Here is a 22,633-nt window from a genome sequence, read left to right as displayed (position 1 = left end):
GAGACAGGAGAGGTCTGCTGCACCATGCGGGTTGCTCCCTGGCCACTGGGGATCAAGCTTGTGCTTCATAGTGTGGTGCTTAACCCTTTGCGCCACCAGGGAGGCCCGGAGGCAAGATACTTTTAGATTGAAGAGTGATTTTATAAAGAGCAACCATTGTGTGTTGCATGGAGGATCAGGGACATCTTCTTGGAAGTCTGAAGTATTGGAAGAACCCAACCAGTGAGCAAGGCCAGGCCCTGAGGCAGGAAAGAGCCTAGCACATCAGAGAAACGTTCAGGTCAATGTGGCTTCAGTGCAGAGTGCCAGGGCAGAGTGGAGTCAGACGAGGCTAGGACAGGAAGCAGAAGTATGCTCCCACAGTCTTGGAGAGGGGGCTTTTAGGCAAAGGAGTCACACAACTTGGCCTGTTATACAGAGATCTTTCTGCCTACAGTGCTGGGAATAGAGTGTGATGTCAGGGCTGGAGTGGAAGCAAGGGAAAGATCATACAAACCAAAAAGATCCCTATTTATTTTTCATTCCGAAGGATAAAACAGAGTGAAGACTTCTATCTGCCTCCTGCTGTGAAAGCTGCAGTGGTTGGCTAGTTAATGAACTTATTACAGAAATTCTGAGCCAGTAACTGATTGTCAGGTTTGGGGTGGCAGCAAAGGGGCAGGGTGAGAGCTCCTCCCACCAGAGCCTTGTTGCTATGGATAGGAAAGCAAACCACAAGAGTTGTGCAAAGAGCAGCTAGGCTTCACCAATGAAAGAACAGCCCTGTAGTAGCCCTGCTCAACTCCTTCCCCAACCCCTTCCTCCCCTTAAGCCAGAAGGAATCACTGTTCATCAGAGCAGGAGTGCAACTAAAGCATGTCACGTGATCTATGACCAGTCACAGTGCTGAGTCGCTTTAAGGTGACACCAAGTGAAACATTGGCTTGTTGCAATGAGATTTATTTAATCTTGGAGGGGGTGGTGAGAGAGACTCTGTGTGTGTATTTTAATTTAGAATGATTAAAGCATGTGCCTCATTTTATGGCTCCAGCCTCCATGCTATATACAGCTACTGATAAATTCAGCCTTAGAGCCAGACCCTGTGTTTGGGTGGAGTGCGGGAGAGAGATGGAGAACTGAGTAAATGACATGTCGCCTGGGACTGGCAAAGCTGCCTGCAGAAGCATGTGGGCAAATTGAGAGTGATGTTTAGCTGGATATGGAGAACACAGACAGGAAAATGGGACTCAGAGTCTGATCCCCGAGGGTTAAGACCGGATTCCCTTGCTGACCTGGTCTAGGTGGGTGACAGCTTGTCCAGGATTGAGTCAACTAGGCATAGTTGAGTCCAGGATGAGTCCAGGATTGAGGCATAGGATTGAGTCCAGGATCGCATAACTAGAAGCCCTGAAAGCAGCAAGGTGATGCTGAGGGTGCATTTTGTGTTTCAGAACCTACTTGGAGGTGAAGCTTTCTACTTCTCGTGCCACCATGCTGACTCTCCGCCTCTCCAGACCCCTGTCACAGCTCCGGGGGAGAACCTTGAATTTCTACAATAGAGAGATTGAAAAGAGGTAAGAAACTGAAGCCTGGGGTGGCCTTGAAGGTCATACTTTGTGGGCCAAGCAGAGCTCGTCACACATGAATGATGCAGGCACTAATGGGAGCTCACCCTCGAAGATGGCTCTCACACCTGCTGCCCACTTGCAAAGGAAACTAGGAAGACAGAGACCTTTCCAGGGAACACAAAGCACAGAAGAACATCTTTCATCACTGCTTTATTTTATTTATTTATTTATTTATTAAAGATTTATTTATTTATTTATGCAAGCACTGGGCACAGTCAGAAGCACGGGAGGGTGAGAGAATTCACCAGAGCCAGAGCGGGGAGCAGAGCAGGCAGAAGGACCGAAGTACACTGCTGAGGGGAGCAGCGGGCAGCAGGAGAGGTCTGCGCGCCATGCAGGACCCTCCTCCGGTGGCCGGGGAGCAGCAGGGGATGGAACCAGCGCTGCAAAGGCTGCGGGCAGCTTCGCAACCCAGCGTTCAACTGCTGCGCCACTGGGGAGGCCCACTGCTTTATTTTTTTTTTTTAAGTCTTTATTTTGAAATAATCCACACATAAAAACAAAAGTTTCAAAAACAATACAAAGTTTCCGTAGTCTCTTCAATTAACTTCCCCAAATGCTAATGTCTTACAAAACCGTAACGGAATAATCAAAACCAGGAAATTACCATTGATAGAATACTGTTAAGTAACTGACAGGCTAGATTCCAGCTTTTCCAAATGGCGTAATAGTGGACCTTTTCCTGTCTACAAACTGGGGTCCCACTATTGTCATGTCTCCTAAGCCTCTTCTCAGTGCATCCTATTAGGAGGCACACAATGGGACTTGTTACTCTGATCACCTGGATAACTGCTCTCTTAAAATCTCACACCGAAATCAGTTTACTCAAGTACCCTGAGACTTCACTGAACAGTTTATGTGATTTAGAGGAAGTGTTAAGTACAAACTGAACAGCCATCTTTTCTTCTTTGAGAGCTTCTAGAATTGCCTTTTCCAAAGGGATTCAGTGTGCCCTGCTACGTCATTTTCTTCTTTTGCAGCCAGAACAAGAAAAAAAATAGTGCTTGCTTTTTGGTATTTGAGAGGAGTGAAATTAAGTGTTAGGTTAAAGGCAGAGTCCCAGCAGCTAGAAACTTAATGAATATTTTCTTGCAAATAAATATGTTTAAAAGAACATGGATTAAGGCTCTTAGCAGCATTTGCGTAAAAGCATTTCCATGGGCTACAGAAGCTTAATTGGAGATGGGTTTCAACTACCAGATGACACCATGTAAAGAGTTTTAAGATGGCTCTCCAACAGAGGCAACTTTCCATCAACGAGGAAACAGAGCCTGGCTCTGTTGAAGGGCTTTTGAAGAGAATGACTTACTGCATTTTTTTTTTTTTTTTTTTTTAGTGAGTGACAGCAGTGGCAAGATCTATCTCAAATGTGGCTCATAGAGATTCCTGGAGAATACTTTTTATACAGGAGAAAATAATCCTGAAGGAAAGGATTTGATTAAATTCCTTTACAAAGCTTTTATCACCAAATTAAAGAGAAATGAGGCATCGGTGAGGCTTCTGGCTCACTTAAGAGGGAAGAAAGGCTGTTACAGGAGATTCAGAATTTTCTGAAAGAATTGTAGAAATTACCTCATTAGGTGGAAGGGGGTGGGCAAGGTGAATCGCAGCACATTCATCCTTTGGGCAAAGGCACCAGCAGAGGTCAGGATAGACACTAGGGGTGTGAAGAGGATGGATTTGTGGGTGATCACTGAGCCTGGACCAGTCAGAAGGTCTTGGGTGGGGAAAAATTTGACCCAATCATTTTGCTTGAACCTCAGGTGCAGAGAGCCTCACACTCCAGTCCCCACATACAGGTGCATCCTGTCATAGCATCCTTGACAAGTGATTTTATAGCCTCTGTAGAATATCTCCAGTATGGGGTGGCCAGTGCCTCTCATAGCAAGCCTCTTGTGTTTGGACAGTGCTATTATAAAGTTCTTCTTTATATGGAACAGGTGTATTTTTTCCCCATATATGCTACCCCTCATTCTTGGGTCTGCCCTCTGCATTCAGATTGAACAAGTTAATCCCTTATTCCAGGAACGCCATGGGATTTCAGTACCCATCTGCCCTGACTTCTCTTATTCCATCTGAGCGTTTTCTCATTGTTCACTCCCATGGTCTCACCTTGTAGCATCTCGGTCTTTCATCAGAAAGATGCCCCTCGGCCTGTCCTCCTTATTAGGATGTGGTGCTCCAAACCAAACACCTCCACATGTACCTGTCTCAGAGCAGCAGTCACCCAGCACACAGCAACTGTCCAGATGAGAACCAGTTATGGCCTCAGCCCCTCCTCAACCCCTGACAGCCCACTCTGCTTCCTGGCTTTGCAGAGCAGCACTCACCCACTTTCCTTCCCCTCCCTCTACTGGGTTATTTTGTTTCTTTGTTTTTTTGAAAGATTTATTTATTTATGCATACAAGAGCTGGGGGACAGGCCAGAGATGCGGGGGGGCAGGGGTGAGAGGATTCACCAGAGACAGAGTGGGGAACAGAACAGGCAGACTGACTGAAACACACTGCTGAGGGGAGCAGCAGGCGAGACAGGAGAGGTCTGCTGTGCCATGTGGGTTGCTCCCTGGCTGGCCAGGGATAGAACTTGTGCTGCAGAGGCTGCGGATTGCTTCATAGTGCGGGGCTTAACCCTTTGGGCCACCAGGGAGGACCCTCTACTGGGTTATTTTGAAGCAAATTCTATGTGACCCTAGTAACCAGGAAGGAGAACCCGAAAACAACTTCTCTGGACTTACAGCCACCCGCTCTTCCCCAGGACTGCGGGCACTTGGATCAGCCAAGATGCTTATCAAACATGCAGGTGTCAGGGGCCGCCCCTTCCTACTGAATCAGAATATCATTGGAGGGATCTGGGGGTTTGCCTTTCAGCAAGCTCCCCACGTGCTTCTTAACTAAAGCTTGAGAGCTGGGGTGCTATAGCCTTCCCAAGCCCAAGCTCCTGCAAATTGAAACAGCCCCCAGGAAGGGATCCCATAGCACCTGCAGGAACTCCAAAATGAGAGAAAAGACCAGTAGGTGATCCCAACAGTGCCAGGACATTCTCAGACCTGCTGGAGCCTTACAGCTGGAGTCAGGTGTTCTTGGCCCTGACTTACATGCTTTGTTCAGGGTTCTACTTCTTGGGGCTTGATGTGAATGGGATGGAGCTTTGTGCTCTCTGAAAAAATAGAAATATTCTACTGACAGCTGGGTATGAGAGGTAGAGCCTGCTATAATACCCCCAGGGACAGTCAAGTTCGAGACTGGGAGTCTGGATATATTTGGGAATCGAGGAGGTGGATTAGAGAAAATCTGGCATCAAGTATGTCTGAAATAAACTTTCTTTTGATGTGAGATTTTTGTTACTTTAAAAATACCAGATAGTGCTAAGGGGGAGGCAGAGGACAAGCACATATAATCTAGCTCTAGCAGGGACACCTTGTTCCTTTAGCAAGCAGCACCTGTGGTAATGAGAAGGCTGAGTGATTCTCTTTGGTTAAAGCATTAACTAGTGTTGGGTATGTTAGCCATCACGTTCTGCCACTTGAGACTATCCATGCAGAGGGCTTGAACATCCAAAGTGATTCTTCTGTGGCAGCTCAAAAGGACAGGAGGTTACACATTGGCCTATTATAGGTATTAGGTATTATATCACATGGTACAGAATTCAAATGGTACAAATCTCCATCTTCCTCCCCACTCCTCTACCCCACATCCACGTTGACAGCTGTGCACTCACCCCTACCTCCTCCACTTACTGTTTCTGGTTTAATATTCATTTACAAACTAACAGGATTTCCACTTCTAGAAGATAAATGTACTTTTCTCTATTTCTTCTGCAAAGTACATCTAAAATTCTCTGGGTATTATATAAAACCAGCACCAAAAGGCTCTAAAACTTGGAGAAGGTAGATCAGTCAGGGACCTCAAGAGCCAAGAAGTGACACAGATTTGAAGCTGGCAACCCCACAAATGCCACTAAGATCAGGCATTAAACAGCCCCGGCAAAAGCTTGTTCTCTTTAGTCAAAAGAGCATTGCCTAGCAACAGAAAAGTGGACAACAATCACTTGGATGAAACTACAGAAAAAGCTGTGGCCTCAGCCCTACCAGTACTGAGGCCTAGAGGTCCACTTTCACCCCAGTGCCCCATCATGGGTACTGTCAAAATAGTCTAGGACTTTTGTTCCTTCCCAGCAGTAATTAGGCACTCTGCCTGCCTGGTGTGGGTGAGGGGGAGCATCAGAGGAGGCCTACTGGAGAGTCATGACTTTCTCTACCACCAGGCGGTAATGAGACTGACCACACCCCCTCCCATACATGCGGGGAGCAATAATGAGGCACTCCAATGCCTCTCAGCCAGTGAGGTATCAGTGGCGATCAAATGGGGAGCCAGAATTCTCATCCCCAACAAGTAGTAACACTTCTCAAGTAGTCTATGAAGTTAATATTACCCTGATTCCAAAATGAGATGAAGACAGTACAAAAGGCTACAGACTAATATCCTTTGTGAATATAAGATGCAAAGATCTTGAAAATATTAGCAAATAGAATTCTGCTATATGAAAAGAATAATAGATTATGAACAAATGGGTTTCTTCCAGGAATGCAAAGATGGTTCATTATTTGAAAATCAGTCATTGTAATCCATCAAATTAACAGGCCAGAAAAGAAAAATGACATGATCTTATCTATCAATGCAGAGAAGCAAAATTTAATACCCACTCATGATAAGAAGTATGAGAATGCTGCTGCTATTCTGGAAAAACAGTTTGACAGTTTCTTTAAAAACTACACATATTGCCTCCATGAGACCCAGCAATTGTTTTCCTGGGTATTTATCCAAGAAAGACAGAAACAGCTTTGTACAAAAATCTATATAGGAATGTTCATAGCAGTTTTATTTGTAATAGGGCCAAACTGGAAACTCCCCAGATGTTCTTAAATAGATGAATGGTTGAACTGTGGTACACCCATGCCTTGGAGTACTACTTAACAATTAAAAGGGACAAATTACTGATACATGAAACAATGTGGATGAATCTCCAGAAAATTATGTTGAGTGATTTCAAGGCAATCCTAAAAGCTTAAGCTTACACTGTACCATTTATGTGATATTCTTGAAATGGCAAAATTACAGTGATGGAAATCAGATTCATGGTGAAAGAGAATGTGGGGTGAGAAGGAAGTAGGTGTGGCCAGGAAAGGCCACATCTTTGTGATGGAAGTGTTCTGTGTTTTGACTGTATGGGTGTCAAGATCCTGGTTGTGAATTGTACGATAGTTTTTGCAAGATATTACCATAAGGGATATTGGGTAAAAGGTACAGGACATCTCTCAGCATTATTTCTTAACCGCATATGGACCTACAGTTATTTCAAAATAAGAAATTTAACTTAAAAAATTATCAGCAGGTAGCATAAAGCACAAGGGTTAATACATTGAATTTGCAGAAAGCTTTGTTAACAAAGTTCTGTCACTGGAAGCTCTCCCTACCCTGTGGTAAAGGACCACTGCAGCTGCTTGTCCACTTTCTCCTAGACTGGCAACCCAGGGGAGAAGAGGCCGGGTTCCCAGTAGCACCAGTAGTACTGGCAGGGAGTTCTCAGGAAACTCAGATGGGGGCAGCCGCTGCTGCTCACTAGGGCTAAGAGTGCTCTGAGTTACTTCTGCCAGGGAACAAGGTCAAGGAGTGTCCCCCTCTGCTCATGGCTCCCTTTTTCTTGCAGACGCACGCTGCTGTGTTGCTCCACGTCCTTTGTCCCTGTGAGCCATAGGACCTATGCTGATGCTGCGGATGTGGTGGACCCGGTGAGTAGCAGCCCAGCTGGCGTGGAACCAGCCAGGCAGTCAGAGCCCTTCCCACTGGACCCCTAGGCCTTGAACCACTCTTAGAGCAGGGCTCACAGGAGACTTGGAGTCACTTTCCCATTTGTTTAACCACGACCTCCACTCTCCCCATCAAATGAAGTCAGAGATTATGAATCTAGACTCTGGAATCTCTCAGTTCTGATTTCAGTTCTGGCTCTTGTCATGAACAATGTCGGGAATTTTTTCAAATTATGTTTCCTTGTAACATATGTATAATAGTCATGCTTACTATATGGAGTGACTATAGGAATTAAATAAGAATGCATGCCCAGTTACTATGGGAATTAAATAAGAATGCATGCTTCTCACATAAATAATAATTGTTGCTTTAAAGATGACAGTGGTAATAACAACAATGATGATGGGGTGATGGTGATTGCAGATGAGAAAACAGGTCCAGAAAGGGGAAGTAACTTCCCCAAGCCACATTGTTAGTTGGTGGCAGAATCTGGGTTAGAACTCTTATCTCCTGATTCTGAGTCCAGTATTTTCCACTTACTATGGTACTCCTCCAGAAAGAGATGGGCAGGGAGAGCCAGCGCTCCTCTTGCTCAGAGGAGGCCTAATCACCATGCTTTCAGGATCCTCGGTTCCTAACATGGGGTCTGACCTTCTAAAATAGGTTGGCAGCAAAGCTGTTCTGATCACAGGCTGTGATTCTGGATTTGGGTTCTCCTTGGCCAAGCATCTGCATTCAAAAGGCTTCCTTGTGTTTGCTGGTTGCTTGATGAAGGTAAGAAATGGGTCATCTTTGTCACCACTGCCCTTTACACATAGTCATTGTTTCATTCTGTAGAGTTCTTTAAGTGCAGTAAAATTCATGTAACATAAAATTTACCATCTTAACCATTTTTAAGTATATAATTCAAGTTCAATGGTATTAAATGTATTCATATTGTACAATCATCACTTCCATTCACACCCATAATATTTTTAATCTTATAACATGGAATTCTATACACAATAAGCGATAAATGTCTGTTCTCCCCTCAACCACAAATTACATTTTCTGTTTTTATGAATTTGACTACTCTAAGGACCTCATTTAAATGGAATTACACAGAATTTGTGTTTTCGTGACTGGTGTATTCCACATAGCATATCTTTAAGGTTTATCTATGTTAGAGTCTATTACAGAATTTCCCTTTTTGAGGTTGAATAGTATTCCATTGTATTATATATCTCATTTGGCTAAACCATTCATCTATTAATTCATACTTGAGTTGCTTCTACAACATAAGTGAATAATGCTATTGTAAACATGGTACAAAAAGAAATGCAAATACCTCTTTGAAAACCTACTTGTAATTCTTTCAGGTATATGCCCGGAAGTAAAAGTACTAGGTGGAAACGGGAGTGAAAGTACTAGGTGGAAATGGGTGTGGATTTTAGATTTTTATTTGGATCTACCAGCTCCCCACTTTGGCCCTGATCCTCACCCTGGAGGCAGAGTGTGAAGGAGCAGGGTATAACAGCTCCTCTCTCCTCCCCAGGACACAGAGGGTGAAGGCGTCAAGGAGCTGGACAGCTTGAAGAGTGACCGATTGAAAACCATCCAGCTCAACGTCTGCAATAGCCAGGAGGTGGAGAGAGCCGTGGAGGAAGTCCGCTCGACCCTGGAGGACCCTGAAAATGGTAGGGGCCACCTTGGGCTACAAGGATAGTACACAGGCCATTCCCAGGGGCCCTTGCTAACTGCTGCTCTCCAGACACCAGTATTCTGTAAAAGGCGGCACAGCAGGTGGAGGTGGCTATATTAAACATGCCTGGGCAGTAAGAGATTGTACAGAAAGCCAGAGATGGTTTCAGAATCTAAAGGAGTGCTGAGTGGGGATGCGCTGGTACAGGTCAGTTCAGTCAACCTAATGCCCACTGGGGCCAGGTTCTGGGCTGAGTGTGGCACACAGACTGGGCACAATCCCTTTCCCTGGGGACCACGCATTTCTTTGGGGAGCTGAGCCAGATGATTTACATATCCCTTCTCAGGGAGTAGCACAAGATGGAGGGAGCCCAATCAGCTAGGGCAAAGTGTGGCAGAGTGCTGGGAAGTGCATCCCAGGAGAAGGGGAGAGCATGGACATGGGTATGGGACCCACAGAGTGGACTGGCGACAAGTCAGGGAGCCAAGTCTCAGGGAGGTGGTGGCAGCAAATGAGGTTGTGGAGGGAGATGACCATGGCCTGGGGTGCCAGCTGCTCTCTGGGGGACAGTGGGAGCCCCTAGAGGGGATTTTTAGGGGATGACCTGGATAGATTTGTGAAAGCTCACTCTGGGGACTGGGGTGTCAGTTTAGAGGGAGGACTTCAAGGGGGAGCATAGGCATGGGAGTCCTGAAGTAGAGCAGTGGTGTTGAGAAAAAGAAGGAGAATGGAGAGGCAAAGCTGGCTGCATTTGGTAACTAACGTACGAGGTAAAGAGGAAGAGGCAAGGCACTGGTGCTCCTCACTGGAAGAGCAGGTTGAGGGATGGAAGACGCTGAAGTGCCCATGGGACACACTGGAAGGCATGCTGGGGTTAGGGGGGGTCAGGTACCTAGGGATGGAGGTCAAAGTAGGAGGGGAGGGGCAATAGGAACTGTGGGGAAATATGAGCAACTAGGGATCAGAAAAGGGGAAGAGACAACTGCCACAGGGGTTGGGAACAGTGCCCAGAAACTAAAGAAACATTAAAGTTAGAGGACCAGTAGACAGAGGGTCTCATGCCTTCCCAAGGGAGGCTGCTGGCTTCCTGGGGCCTGCGCTCAGCTCTCTGCTGGCATTTATCAGTCAGGTGAGATGCTGTTGTCCTCCAGCAGCACCTCAGAAATGCCAGTGCTGTGCTCTCAGAGAAGTTGCCATCCTGTCACCTATGTGTCACTGTCATCCCAGTGCCCCCTCTTTCTCAGCAGGCCATTCCCAGGCCCCTCTGCTCTCTAAGGAGAGGCCTCTGAGTTTCTGAATTCACCAAATATCTGTTCAGTAATTAACAGGCAGAGCCACGGCTCCTATCCCATTGACAAAGGCAGGCTGGACTCCACTGTGATGCTGACCAGCCTGGAAGGTGACGCCTGCCTTGCCCCCGCCCCAGTGGTACAGGCTCCTCCCGCCTGCCTTCCCTGGGCAGCTGGGATACTGCCCTCGTAGACTGTCGGGCAGGAAAGCAGCTGCAGTCGGCACCTAATGCCACTTCGTCACACCCAGCGGGTTGTGGTACTTTTGGTCTCACTCATAGCAGGAATCTAGAAAACTTAAATAAGGGACCAGGAAAAGAATAACTATAAGAAAGAAAATATCAAAATCAACAAACAACTATGAACCAGAGACACTCTATGGGGAGTGGGGGACGGGGAAAGGAGGGATTGGGGTCAAAATAAGGGGGTTGTAATTGTATGGGGAATATAAAAATAAAATTAAAATTAAAAAAATTAATATACCAATAAACAACAACAAAAAAATAAAAATAAACAAAATGCCTGTGGGAGGGAATCGGCACAGGGGACCTGAGACTGGGCTGCACCAGGGCTGGGGGCCACTCAGGACCTGATCCTTGTCCCCTGCCACAGCGGCAGAGCCCTGCCATTCCCTGTCCTGGTTTGCCCAGCGAGCCTAACCAGGAAAAGGAGGGGCCTTAACCCACAAGGGATGGGGGGGCTTTAACCAGTCTCACCCCCACGCTTGGACTGGACTCAAACCCAGCACCATCCCTGATGCACAAACTTTTCCCAGTTGTTTTTTTCCACGTGAAGCGTTCCAGCAAGGGTTGATAAATCACTCACCATGACTTTACTTAACCACTGCATTTTGTGGAAAAAAACTTAAGTCTGAAAAATAAATCCGTCAGATCTGTGTGTGCTCAGATTCCCCTCCTTCCTCCCCCTTTTTTCCTGGTAAAACTGCAAATTCACAGCATTCTCAGGCAGTGCTGCCCCTGAACACCAGGTGGCGCGTCCCAAAGCTTTCTGGCCAGTTTGAGCCCCTAAGGGGTGGCTTTGACTCACTCCACCAGGCAGGAAACTTCCAGGAGGCGAGTGGAGGGCATATTTTCATGGCAAGTTTGATGCCTTTCACCCTAGTCCTGTAGAACGTTGCTGCCAAAGCCAAGGGAGACAGTAACAGGGGGTAAGATGAAGGGGATTGTCTGATAGGGCGGGTGAGCCATCTGCCACCAGCCATTTTGCTCCCAACAGGATGCTGAGGGACTGGACATCTGGAGTCTGTGACCAGCCCTCCCCACTGCAACCCCAGGACTCTGAGCGAGTAGGTCAGCTAGCAGGCTGTGGGCAAGGCCTGATCCTGAAGCTGCCAGTGAACATGTGTTGAGTATGTGCTGTATACTTGGCAGTGTGCTGAGCACCAGGAGGGTTTGACCTGGCAGAGGCATTTGCAGTTAGACACCAGCTGAGTGGAAGTTGGAGGCTGGAGCAGGGCCTGAGGGGCACAGCTACAGGACTTGGGACATTAAGGCACAGACAGGGAACACCCTGTATCTGGGTACCCTCAGTATGGGAGTGAGAAGACTGGATTTACTCTGGGTTTTTATTAGGTGTGTGACCTGGGGCTTCTGCCTTTACCTGTGTGGGCCTCAGATTGCACATCTGCAAGGTGGGGAAATCTATACAAGTCATCCAGTGTTCACACCTAGATCTGATCAGTGCAGGAGCACAGGTAGAATTTCAACAAACATTACTCTCAGGCTGAAGGGCAGGGAGCTGAGCAGAGCCAGGAAGCCGCTGGGGTGAGGGGCATCGTGAGGGGCCACGATGCAAAGAGAAGATTCAAAGGGTGGAGAGGGGCCAGATGGGCTGTTCAGGCTTAAGGATGGTGAGGGAAAGTGGCTGAGATGCATGGAAAAGGAGGTCTCATGCCCCTCTACAGAAGGGAACCAGAGGAGCAGGAACGGGGTGGCTGACAAATGGAGAGTCTGAGGGGTTGAAATGAGGATGAAGGGGGAGGAGAGAGACCAAGACAGGCAGCGCGGGGAGAGGCTTCTCCAGTAACGGGAGGGAGGTCACAAGGACTCAAGCAATTCATGGAATTAGGAAAGAAGACACCAATTCTAGTGACACGGCAGAGGAAGCCAAAACAGCACAGGTCTGGGTGGCAGCTGTTTCATTGCACCAGTCCCAACACCACAGCCTAAGGGCTGTGTCCCCACATAGACATGCCTCCAAATTCCATCCTGTCCACCTGCTGTCTGGGTGACATTGAGTAAGGCACTTAACCTCACTGAGCCACACTTGTTTCATGCAGCTATGGGACAATTTATCATTTACTTTATAGGCTGTTTAAGAGCATCAGGTGAATTAATAGATGCAAATTTCAGGACCAGGGAGATTTCCTCTTGATCTTTCTCTGCAATATGAATAGTATCCAGTGACTGGTTAGACAGGGGAGAAGTGAAGCTGCTGGTGGAGTCAAAGAGGAAAATGCAACCATTAACAGAGGAGGACCGGGCTTGGACAGCTGGGGACTGGATGTGTCATCGTGGTTAGAGTGAGTTGGGGACCTGAGGGGCATCCAGGTGAAAGTGACCGTCCAGAGGAGGCGATGGTCAGGAGAGAGCCGTGACTCATGAGGGGCACGTGGGAATTGTTGGATGGAGGTGGTGTTGGGGCTGTGACAGGAAAACAGCTGCCACCCAGACTAGGAGGAAATTGTGTTTAGATGCAGAATGTTGGCTGAGGACCCCAGGGAGCTACCACATCCACAAACTGTTACTACTTCTCAAGTCAGCAGAGCTAGAATCCAGGAGCTATGTGCTTTCACAGGTCAAGTGCAGCTGAACTTTTTTGGATATCAGTGTCAGATTTAATTCATTTTTAGATGGAAAAAGGACTGTGTATCTTAGGTCATGGGGTACTATCTCATATGAATCAAACACAAAGCAGTTGGAAAATTCCATGAACATGGAGAGGACGAGGCTGCTTAAGCACCGAGTATCATCTGAGTGAAGATGGTCTGAGAAATGATAGTGGGGGACTCCTGTGATTAGGGAGGTAAGTAGTGAAAAAGTTCAGGGAGGTTAGAGATGATGCTTAGGTATCCTTAATGCCAAGGAAGGAGAGAGTGTCAAGAACCATCCGTGGTGCTCATACTGTGGAGAGGCTGCGGAGAGTGGTGATGGGAACTGCATCCTTAGCCTGTGCACCTGGACACCCCGGAGCAGTGGAAGGGCTGGGACTTAGAACGGCAGGGAAATGGGAAACTGAAGAAAGTAGCTGGTATCCTCGGAAGCCTGACCACAGAGGGTGGGGAGCAGAGAGTGGCGTGAAGGGGCAACATGGTTGAGAGAAGGTTCTTTAGGAAATGGAGAGATGGGATCTGTAGATATTTCCTCACCCAACAAACATTTATTGAGCACCTAATGTGTACAGTGTTGAAGGGAGGAAGCCAGGGTCAAGGGAAGAGCTGAGGTAGCATAAAAGAGAGAGTAGTGATGGCTTGCTATGGAAGGTGGAGGGGAAGTGTCAGTCATGACAGGGGTGAGGCCTCCTGCTATTCCTGGGAAGGAGAAAGGGGTACTGCTCCTCAGGCAGTTTGCAAGGCAGGGTTGGGGTAATCTTTGGGGGATGCAGTGCTGACTCTGATCTCATCATTAGTGTCACTGTGAGGTTACTGGTAAGACTGAAAACTGGAAGCTTCTGCTCAGCACCATGGGGAGTGGGAATGAGAACTTCTGAGCACTTTGTTAACTAGCAATTTCCTTTTCCTAATAAATGTCTTTAATTCTCCATAATTGAAGGAGAAGGCACCAGAGGTCAGTTGATGAAGCTTTAATTTGGGTAACACGGAAGGAAAGCAGCTAGAGACCAATTACTCTGTCATTTACACAAACTCATTTCCATGATTAATTGGGAAAGTGAAGCCAGGCCAGAGTTCCCACAGGCAGGGGACAGCCCCGGGAGGGCAGCTCTGCCCTGAGACTGCCTTGGGAAGGAACACAGGGCTTCCTTGGCCTCTAGAGACTAAGCACTGAGGGTTTCCACAACAAAGGGGCAGGGCCTAGCTCTGTCCTGAGGTTCCAGCTTAGCCAGTCCTTGCACCCCCAATATGGGAACTCAGAGGGCCCTTCAGGACAAGGGGCTGGCTCCTCATTGCCAATGTCTCCCAGTTCAGCTCTGCCTCTGACTCACTGGATAAACTGAAGCCAGTCTTTCCCCCTCAGGACCTCTGTCTCCTTAGCTGTAAGGTTAGTAATCAGACTAAATGAACTCCAGGGAGCTTTCCAGCACCAGTGTTCTGAGCCTACAAAAGCCATCTGTCCCTTAGCTGGGTCTTTCAAGCCATGTATTTTGGAATAGAGTACACACGCCCTGAGCCTATACTCCGCCCAGTGGCTGAGGAGTATTCTCCACTGTGGAGACCAGGTGTATACACCTGGGACACTGGTGAGCAGGCTACCAGGTCCTGGGGCTTACACCCAACCAACAAGCAGTGTATGGTTCAAAAAGGGGACATCAGAAATGCAAGTCATTGTTAGGAGGGCCTTAGGGTGGAGCAAGACTGGTGCCCAACTCGAAATCAAGACTTGGCTGAGCCTCTCATTTGCTGCGTGACCTTGGATCTGGGTCCCCTCTCTGGCCCTCCAGAGAGAACTGGGCCTAGAAGACTTCTGAGGTTCCTCTGGCTCCTGGCTAGAGGGAGAATGTGAGCAAAGACTCAGAGGTAGAAATGAATAAACAGGTGACCAGTGCTGCAGGGTGTGGGGTGAGACTGGGTGGAGTAGGGTGGCAGTGAACGAGGTGGGGTGGGACTCCAGGATGAGGGTGCCCAGCAGGCCTACATCATGATGGGCTTAGAACTTTAATGCACATAGAAGTGCGATGAGGATTAGACATTCTAGACTTACGTAAGGGCAGGCTACAGCCAGTACTGCAGGCTTCTCTATCTCCTGCTACTCTTGGTGACTCTATAAAGTGTTCTGAGAGCCTTGGACAAGAGGGTGGCAAGTCATGGGGAAAAGAGATGAAAATGGGGAGAGAAAGGGCCTGCAGGCTACTGGGTGATAGCCAAGCCCATGTGGCCACTGTGGTTCTGTCCTTTCCTAGGCATGTGGGGCCTGGTTAACAACGCAGGTATCTCAACCTTTGGGGAGGTGGAGTTCACCAGCATGGAGACCTACAAGGAGGTGGCGGAAGTCAACCTCTGGGGCACAGTGAGGACAACGAAATTCTTTCTTCCCCTCATCCGAAGGGCCAAAGGTGAGTTGGAAAGAGACTTTCTTCCTGCCCCCACCTTTTCATCTTTGCTCAGAATGGAAAGCGATCTCAGCAGATGCTGAGCACATGGCTCCCAGGTGTCTCTCAGGCTGCTGGTGAGTAGCAGAGGGGTGGTGTCCAGGCAGAGACAGAAAGGGATGTATGGTTTTCAAAAAGCAGAGCAGGTAAGAGGTCAGCAGTCTATGTGGCAAAGACTTAAAGATGACAGCAGCAATCCCACTCCAGGATCCTGTGCTCTACCCTAGAGAAACAATCACCCTGTGCACAGAGCTTTACCTACACATGATGTATCCCCAGGGGTGTGGTTAAGAAAACTTGGATATATCTATTCTCTGGGTTACTATGCCATATAAAAGTATATAAATGTGGTCTTAAGTAAAAAAAAATAATAAAGTGATAATTAAGATTAGAGAGTTTAAAGACAAACAGGACACCCAAACCATGTTAGAAGTCAAAGGTAAGCAAACCACCTAAGGAGTGGCTCAGATTTTCTCCTTACACCATCAAGCAGTTGTGGCCAAAAAAAGGAAAAAAAAAAAAAAAAAAGGCAATGGGGAGGAGTCATACTATCTGGCCCAGAGTTCTAGCAATGTCAGGCTGAACCCAGAGAGCAGCTGTAGGGTTTCAGAAGAAAACCCCAACCCTTCAGCAATGCTGAGCTAAAAGGCTTCTAGAAGTGCCCAGGATGGGGCTGTGCCTCAACTTCCAGGGTGCAGGTCCCAGATCTGCCTGGGCTGCACCCCTCCCTGCTGTCCCCAGGACTAGGAGAAGCTGTGGTCAGCCCCTGAACACCCAGACTGGACCTATGGGAGTCTCTCTGAGGCCACCAGTCTCCGAGTGCTGGAGATTCTACTCACATGACCTAGCCTGAAGTCAGGTTCAGAACCCTACCTCTGCCCCCCATCCCTGCCTGCAGACAGATCCCTGCCAGGTGATAACATTGGCCTCTGGTGAAAATGCAATGGGAGATCGTACAACCCAGACACCACTTAGCGGTGTGTTGCCCATTATACTGTGCCCTCAGGTGTGCAGTCCTGCCTTCCATTTCTTCTTCCCTGCCTTGACCAGGAATATCAGGGATGCTCATTCTGATGTATAGGTCTGAGCTAGTCTCCTAGCCTGCGTGGTTCAGAAGGCCAGGCCCCGGTCTGGCATACAGCAAAACAGATATGGGAGACCCCCGCCTCTGCCGCACCTGGCAGCGGCTCCTGAGCAGGTGCTTGCTGTCTCCCTTTGTAGGCCGCGTGGTCAACATCAGCAGCATGCTGGGGCGCATGGCCAACCCCGCGCGTTCCCCATACTGCATCACCAAGTTCGGGGTGGAGGCTTTCTCCGACTGCCTGCGCTACGAGATGCTCCCACTGGGCGTGAAGGTCTGTGTGGTGGAACCCGGCAACTTCATCGCTGCCACCAGCCTCTACAGCCCGGAGCGCATCCAGGTCATCGCCAGCAAGATGTGGGACGAGCTGCCCGAGGTGGTTCGCAGTGACTATGGCCGGAAGTACTTTGATGAGAAGATCGCCAAGATGGAGACCTACTGCAACAGCGGCTCCACCGACACGACCCCCGTCATCAACGATGTCACCCACGCCCTGATGGCCCCCACCCCCTACACCCGCTACCACCCCATGGACTACTACTGGTGGTTGCGAATGCAGGTCATGACCCACTTCCCCGGGGCAGTCTCTGACCGGATCTACATACAGTGAAGTTTCCTGCCTTCTCTGAGTCTGGGTGGAACAGCAGGTGATGGGGGGGTGGTTGGGGGGGGAGTGGGGCGGAAGAGGGAGGGGACAGGGGATGAGAAAGCGCAGCTTGTGTAGTCATCTTTTGATTATCCACTTGGGGGTTGTCCCCAGTTCCAGTTGCACTAACCCTCGTGCAGTGTTCGTGATAACCAGAGGGGTTAGCCCCTCCTGGCCCGCGTGAGTGAGTGGCAGGCAGGGCCCCTAAACCTCAGGGCAAACTCGGCGCATCCATCAATCTGGAGTTGATTTCCTACCAAGATTTGTGGGAAAACATCTTTATATTAAAAGCAGATTTATTATAAAATAGAATCTAAGTCCCTTATATTTTTAAACCAAAACATCAGCTCTAAACTTTTTTCCCTGATCCTTCAGTGAGCCTCATAAGTACTTTTTTTTCTTTTGTACACAAAGAATTTGCAGCCCAAAGAGTATATGTGAATAACCCCGTTTTTACTTATGTATGGTCCAAGTTATGTGTTCCTGCCACTGCTTTAGAAACTTAACATTCTGTGTTGCAGGGCTGTGTGCACCCAGTTATATGAGACCACCCCTCTGCCCCCCGCCATGACCTGTGTCCTCACCTGAGCCCTACACACCACCACACTGTGCGCCTCTGCATGTCCACGGTGCTGCATTTTACTGGTCAGCCCACAGCCAGTGATTGAGAGCTGACTGTGCGGAGGGTATGGGGACATTCTAGAGATTTCCATTCGAGAGTTCTTCAACCTCTCACTGGACTTAAGACAGACGTGTGGAGGTGCTCTTTAGATTAGAGAGCACCTGGTTTGGGTCAGCTTAGGTTGTCTTGGGTATGACCTGTGCTGGTGAGACATCCTGGGCAGGAACTACGGGGTAAAGGCCTAGCACTGTGGCACCTTCTACCCCAGGGTGGGTCCAGGTCCCCTGCCAGTCTCATGTGGTGCTCACATATTACACACACACACACATACACACACACACATATACACTTGCCCTTCACCACCTCTCCCAGCCCCAGGACTGGATTCAGGTTCCCTATCTGACTCACATGGTGCTCATACACACACACACCACCCCCACATATCTGTTCTATATGACTCTCCTTCCTGCTATGGCCTTATTTTTAAGGCCAGGTCACTGACAGAGAATGTTATCATTTCCTGCATTTGGGTTTAAAGACTACCATCCTTGCCTATGCCCAGAGCCTGGATGGCTGCACAAAAACCAGGTACCACCATCTTCCAGGTGGCTGCAGGCCTAGGACAGGGTCCTCAGTGCCAGCCCCACAAAACTAGCACCTTTGCCTCTCCCTGCAAGGGACAGGCCTGCCACTAGAGTGCGCCCTGCCTCCTCCGCAGCCCCAGCCTGGCTCTGCTCCTGACTCAGAGCTTGCTCCCAAACCTGAGGTCCTGAAAAAAATTTGTGATTCCCACCTCAGAAACAGTCTGGGCACAGAGAAGCAAGGCCCCTTTAGGAACAGCATTCCTGCTCTTCTGACTTAAACTTGGAGCCTGGCACCAAGAAATAGCATAAGAATCTGGGCAGCTGGAACTGGCCACAGGGCTCAAGCAGTGCCAAGAATAAGGAGGGGGGGGTCTCACAATGAGCAATTATAGTCTGCCTTTTGGGCCTGTATCTCCTCCGTCTTCAGTTAGGGATGCTCTCTCCAAGCTCCCTGTCTGTAGGGATGATAGCGTGGCCAGGCAGGGCTAAAATTCCAGAGCCTAGAGAAGGACTTTTGACAGCCATTGTGTTTACATAACAAGATCCTCTTGTATCACAGTTTGCCTTTCAAATCTTCTTTTTATATCTTGGGAGATTTTGTTTTCATGCTTAATTTTATTAAAGGAAAATGGATGCAACACTTGGAATTACACTGTATGTGGATACCTGGGAACGGGGGGAAGCAGGGGGAAGATGGTCACACATGCTGGTTAGAATCAGCAGTAAACTGGACACAGGAGAAGCCGCACATTCACCTGCTGGGGTCTCCAGGAGTATGACAGGACCGCCAAGGTCCTGTTGCTTGCAGCAGGCTGTCCTATTTTTTTTTTTTTTACACCAGTGATTGAAAAACCCAGAGCACCTTCCCTCCTGATAGTCTCCATGCTAATTAAAACCCCACATTTACCATTCACTTTCTAGCAGCTTAATGATGCCAGAAAATTGGAGTAATCTTCCTTATGTGGAAAATGAGATATGTGGAAGTGAGATATGAGACTATGGAAAACGGGTGCAGGGGCTAGTCTAATTCTCGTAAGAGATGGGAACAGAGGTGGGAGTTCCTGTTTCACAGATGACATACTGAGATTTGAAGTGGACTTGGGTCTCCTGAGTGGTGCTGCTCTTACCATCACCTCACCCTGTAGCCACAACCTGGGAACGAGGCAGGTCAGGTCATCAGGCACCTAGACCCTCACTGCTTGTCCATTGGCACGAACTGCCCCTTGCAGAAGTGAGGTTAGGAGGCCGTCCAGAGGCTGCCGCCCAGCTCTCACCATGCAATCTGCTGGAAACAAATGGCATTCACAGGCACTGCCTTGGGCAGCACTGTCTCCTGCACCCCTACCCCACTCTGCAGGGATTTCCTTGGTCAGTGAGGCCTGAAGACTCTTCTCCTATTGCCACCTAGACCTGCAGCCCTGGGCTTGGGCCCCTGCAGTATACTCCCATCCCCAGAGAACAGGTACAGGTCAGCAGGGCCCAGAATCCGTGATGTGCCCTGTATTTAGCAGGTACGCACACTGGGCCCAGGACAGGAACCAAGCACTTATTATCTAATCTGTTCCTCCGCAGGACCCATGAGGTGGGACAGGGTTCAGTATCCCTGCCAGTCCCACTCTGTCACCCCTATGGCGTGACCTTGAATAAATGACTTTCAGTTCAGGACCTCAGTTGCTGCTTCAGGCAAGAGGAGAGAAAGCCTGCAAAGCCTGAAATTGGAGAAGGGGATTCAGGCTAGGCTCAGCTTGACCAAGGGCTTCACCAGTGGTACTCTCTGTGTGGGACCAATGATCTGGTGCCTTCGTGGACACTAACCCTCTTTTGATGACTATAGGCTGGAAGAGGGCTTTTTCTAAGATGCCCCATTGGTGCCTTGCTATAGAGCACACGACCATTCCTCCTGGGACCATGAGGCTGTGTGGGCAGGTGACAGGCAGCCTGGTCCTACCTACCACAAGCTGCTCAGACTGTGCCTCTGCTGCCCATGGCAGGGGTCTGCCAAAGAGTCCCCACTTCTAAGTGCTGTTCACTTCCTGTATTTCAAACAAGGCCTGACTCTGCAAACCCATGTGATGCTCTTTTGGTGTGGGTGCAGACATGAGAAGCAGAGGCTCCTAGCTTGGGTAGCTTCAGGCTCAGGCTGCCAGACGACAACCAGGCACATCTGTGCCGCGCCGGTCATGGCCCACTGCCGGTTCACCTCCTCCTCTCCATGATCCTCACAGCAGTCCTTGGGGTGGTGGGGGGGAACGCAAGGGGGGTTTATTATCTCACTTTCCACATAAGGAAGCAGATTACCCCAAGTCTCATGCCAAGGGAGGGATAGAGCCAGGGGCCAAACCAGATCTAACCTCCAGCCTGAGCTAGTGAGGCATGAAAAGCAGGGCAGATGGCACTAAGATCTAAAATAAGGAGGGGAAAAAATACCTCAATTATGTAAGAGAGCGAAAAATCTGTAAGCATATGCACTGTAATAACCACAGAGCGCTGCCACATGCACTCACTCCTCCTTTTCTTCCCGCTTTGGGCTCTGGGTGCTGCATCCTAGAAGAGAATGTGCTGGGGTAGCCCAGGGTCCCTCCAAGGGGAAATCTGCCTTCTCTCGGCTTCTCGGCTGACAGCGCATGTCTCCAAGGGCATGCTCTAGGAATACCAACATCCTGGACAGAGATGTTCTGGAGATAGCGCCAAAGGGCTTCAGGATATATGAGCACAGGTCTTGGGAGTGTTCAGATAAGAGGACACCAGGAGGGCTCTGGGCCCCAGGCTCCAGGACTCTGGTGGAGACTAAACAAACAAGCCAATGAGCCCAGAGCAAGTAAGACTTCCTGGTGAGTGTAGGCATTAAGGAAGGTGATTTGTGAATGGCAGCTTCACAGGTGTAGGGTGACCATCTGCTGGGCCAGGCACCAGGGGCCAGGGCCTGGGACAAGGGCTGGGAGAGGCTCCCAGGAACCCCAGGACCTCAATCAAGGAAACGGGAGCCATCATCAAGACAGACTCCCGGCCTCCTGGAATCTGGCCGGGCCTTGACATCCTGCAGTGATGGAGAACTCATTACTTCCCAGGAGGGTATTTCCTTGGTTAGAGAAAATTTATATAAAGACTGAGCTGAACTCTGCCACTACTAATTTAATTCCTTTGGCACTTGGCCATGACCCAGAACCACCCACAACACTGGGTATTTGGAAATGACCACGTCAGAATCAAGGGCCCAGGTTCCTCATTGAGCAAGGTTTCCGTACTCACCACCCAAAGTTTCGCTGTGCTTATCCCAGCCCTCAGTCCTGATGGCTCATACCAGGCTAAATGGCCACCTGAGTCCCCTCAAGCAACCAAGAACTTTAGCACATTCGGTGAGATGCTGACACCTGTGCGTGCCCCTGCCCCTTCACAACCAGCCAAGCTTGAGCACTCCTCTCTCCTGATCCTCGGAGCCAGCTTATAGGTTTGGCAGGACCACTGTGCCCTTTCTACCAATGCGAAATGGCTCGGGAGGCAAGGCAACTTGCTGAGAGCACAGAGCCAGGAGCCCAGGCCCACCAAGGTCGATCCTTTGGTCCCCTTCCTTTATGCCAGATTACTTCATTCTTCCCACCAGGGCCCTTGGGTGGGGCTGGACTCCTGTCAGTCAGAGGCTGGCCGTGTAACCTGAGGAGTGATGGGGGTGAGCATTTAACTCAGCTTTCTCCTAGGCCATGGTTTTGCTGAGAGCAGCACAGAGAAACTGAGCCTTCCCATGTCTCAGGGCAGGCGTGTCGTCGTGTCTGTGTGTTCTGCCCGCAGCCTGGTCCCTTATGGAGCACCTGAATGGAGAGAGAAGGGGCCAGCGAGCGCTCCCAGGATGTTGCTGAGGACTGTCCTGGCCTCAGCATCCAAGAACATGTGTTAGAAGAGAGAGCGTGTGAATGGGGACTAACCTCAGGGGACACTGATCCCAGAAATACCTTGCGCTGCTCTCTTAGTGAGACTTAATTACTCCATAAAATGTGAGGCTGCTCCCACTTATCAAATTATAGATGAGCTTAA

At 49.0% G+C, this 22,633-nt stretch overlaps 1 protein-coding gene across 1 annotated transcript; it reads left to right on the top strand.

The window, feature by feature from the left end:
- Positions 1-1,470: 1,470 nt before the first annotated feature.
- BDH1 (3-hydroxybutyrate dehydrogenase 1) lies at positions 1,471-17,362 on the top strand (the record flags this gene model as incomplete). The annotated part of the gene is made up of 6 exons (XM_084231300.1): positions 1,471-1,553; positions 7,315-7,387; positions 8,079-8,189; positions 8,950-9,091; positions 15,483-15,635; positions 16,893-17,362. The coding sequence occupies 6 exons, from the start codon at positions 1,471-1,473 to the stop codon at positions 17,360-17,362; spliced, it is 1,032 nt and encodes a 343-aa protein (XP_084087426.1).
- Between the last annotated feature and the right edge of the window lie 5,271 nt (positions 17,363-22,633).

Source organism: Talpa europaea, assembly GCF_964194135.1.
Source record: "Talpa europaea genome assembly, chromosome: 4".
In the NCBI taxonomy this organism is placed as follows: Eukaryota; Metazoa; Chordata; class Mammalia; order Eulipotyphla; family Talpidae; genus Talpa; species Talpa europaea.
This window is presented reverse-complemented; position numbering and strand designations above follow the sequence as displayed.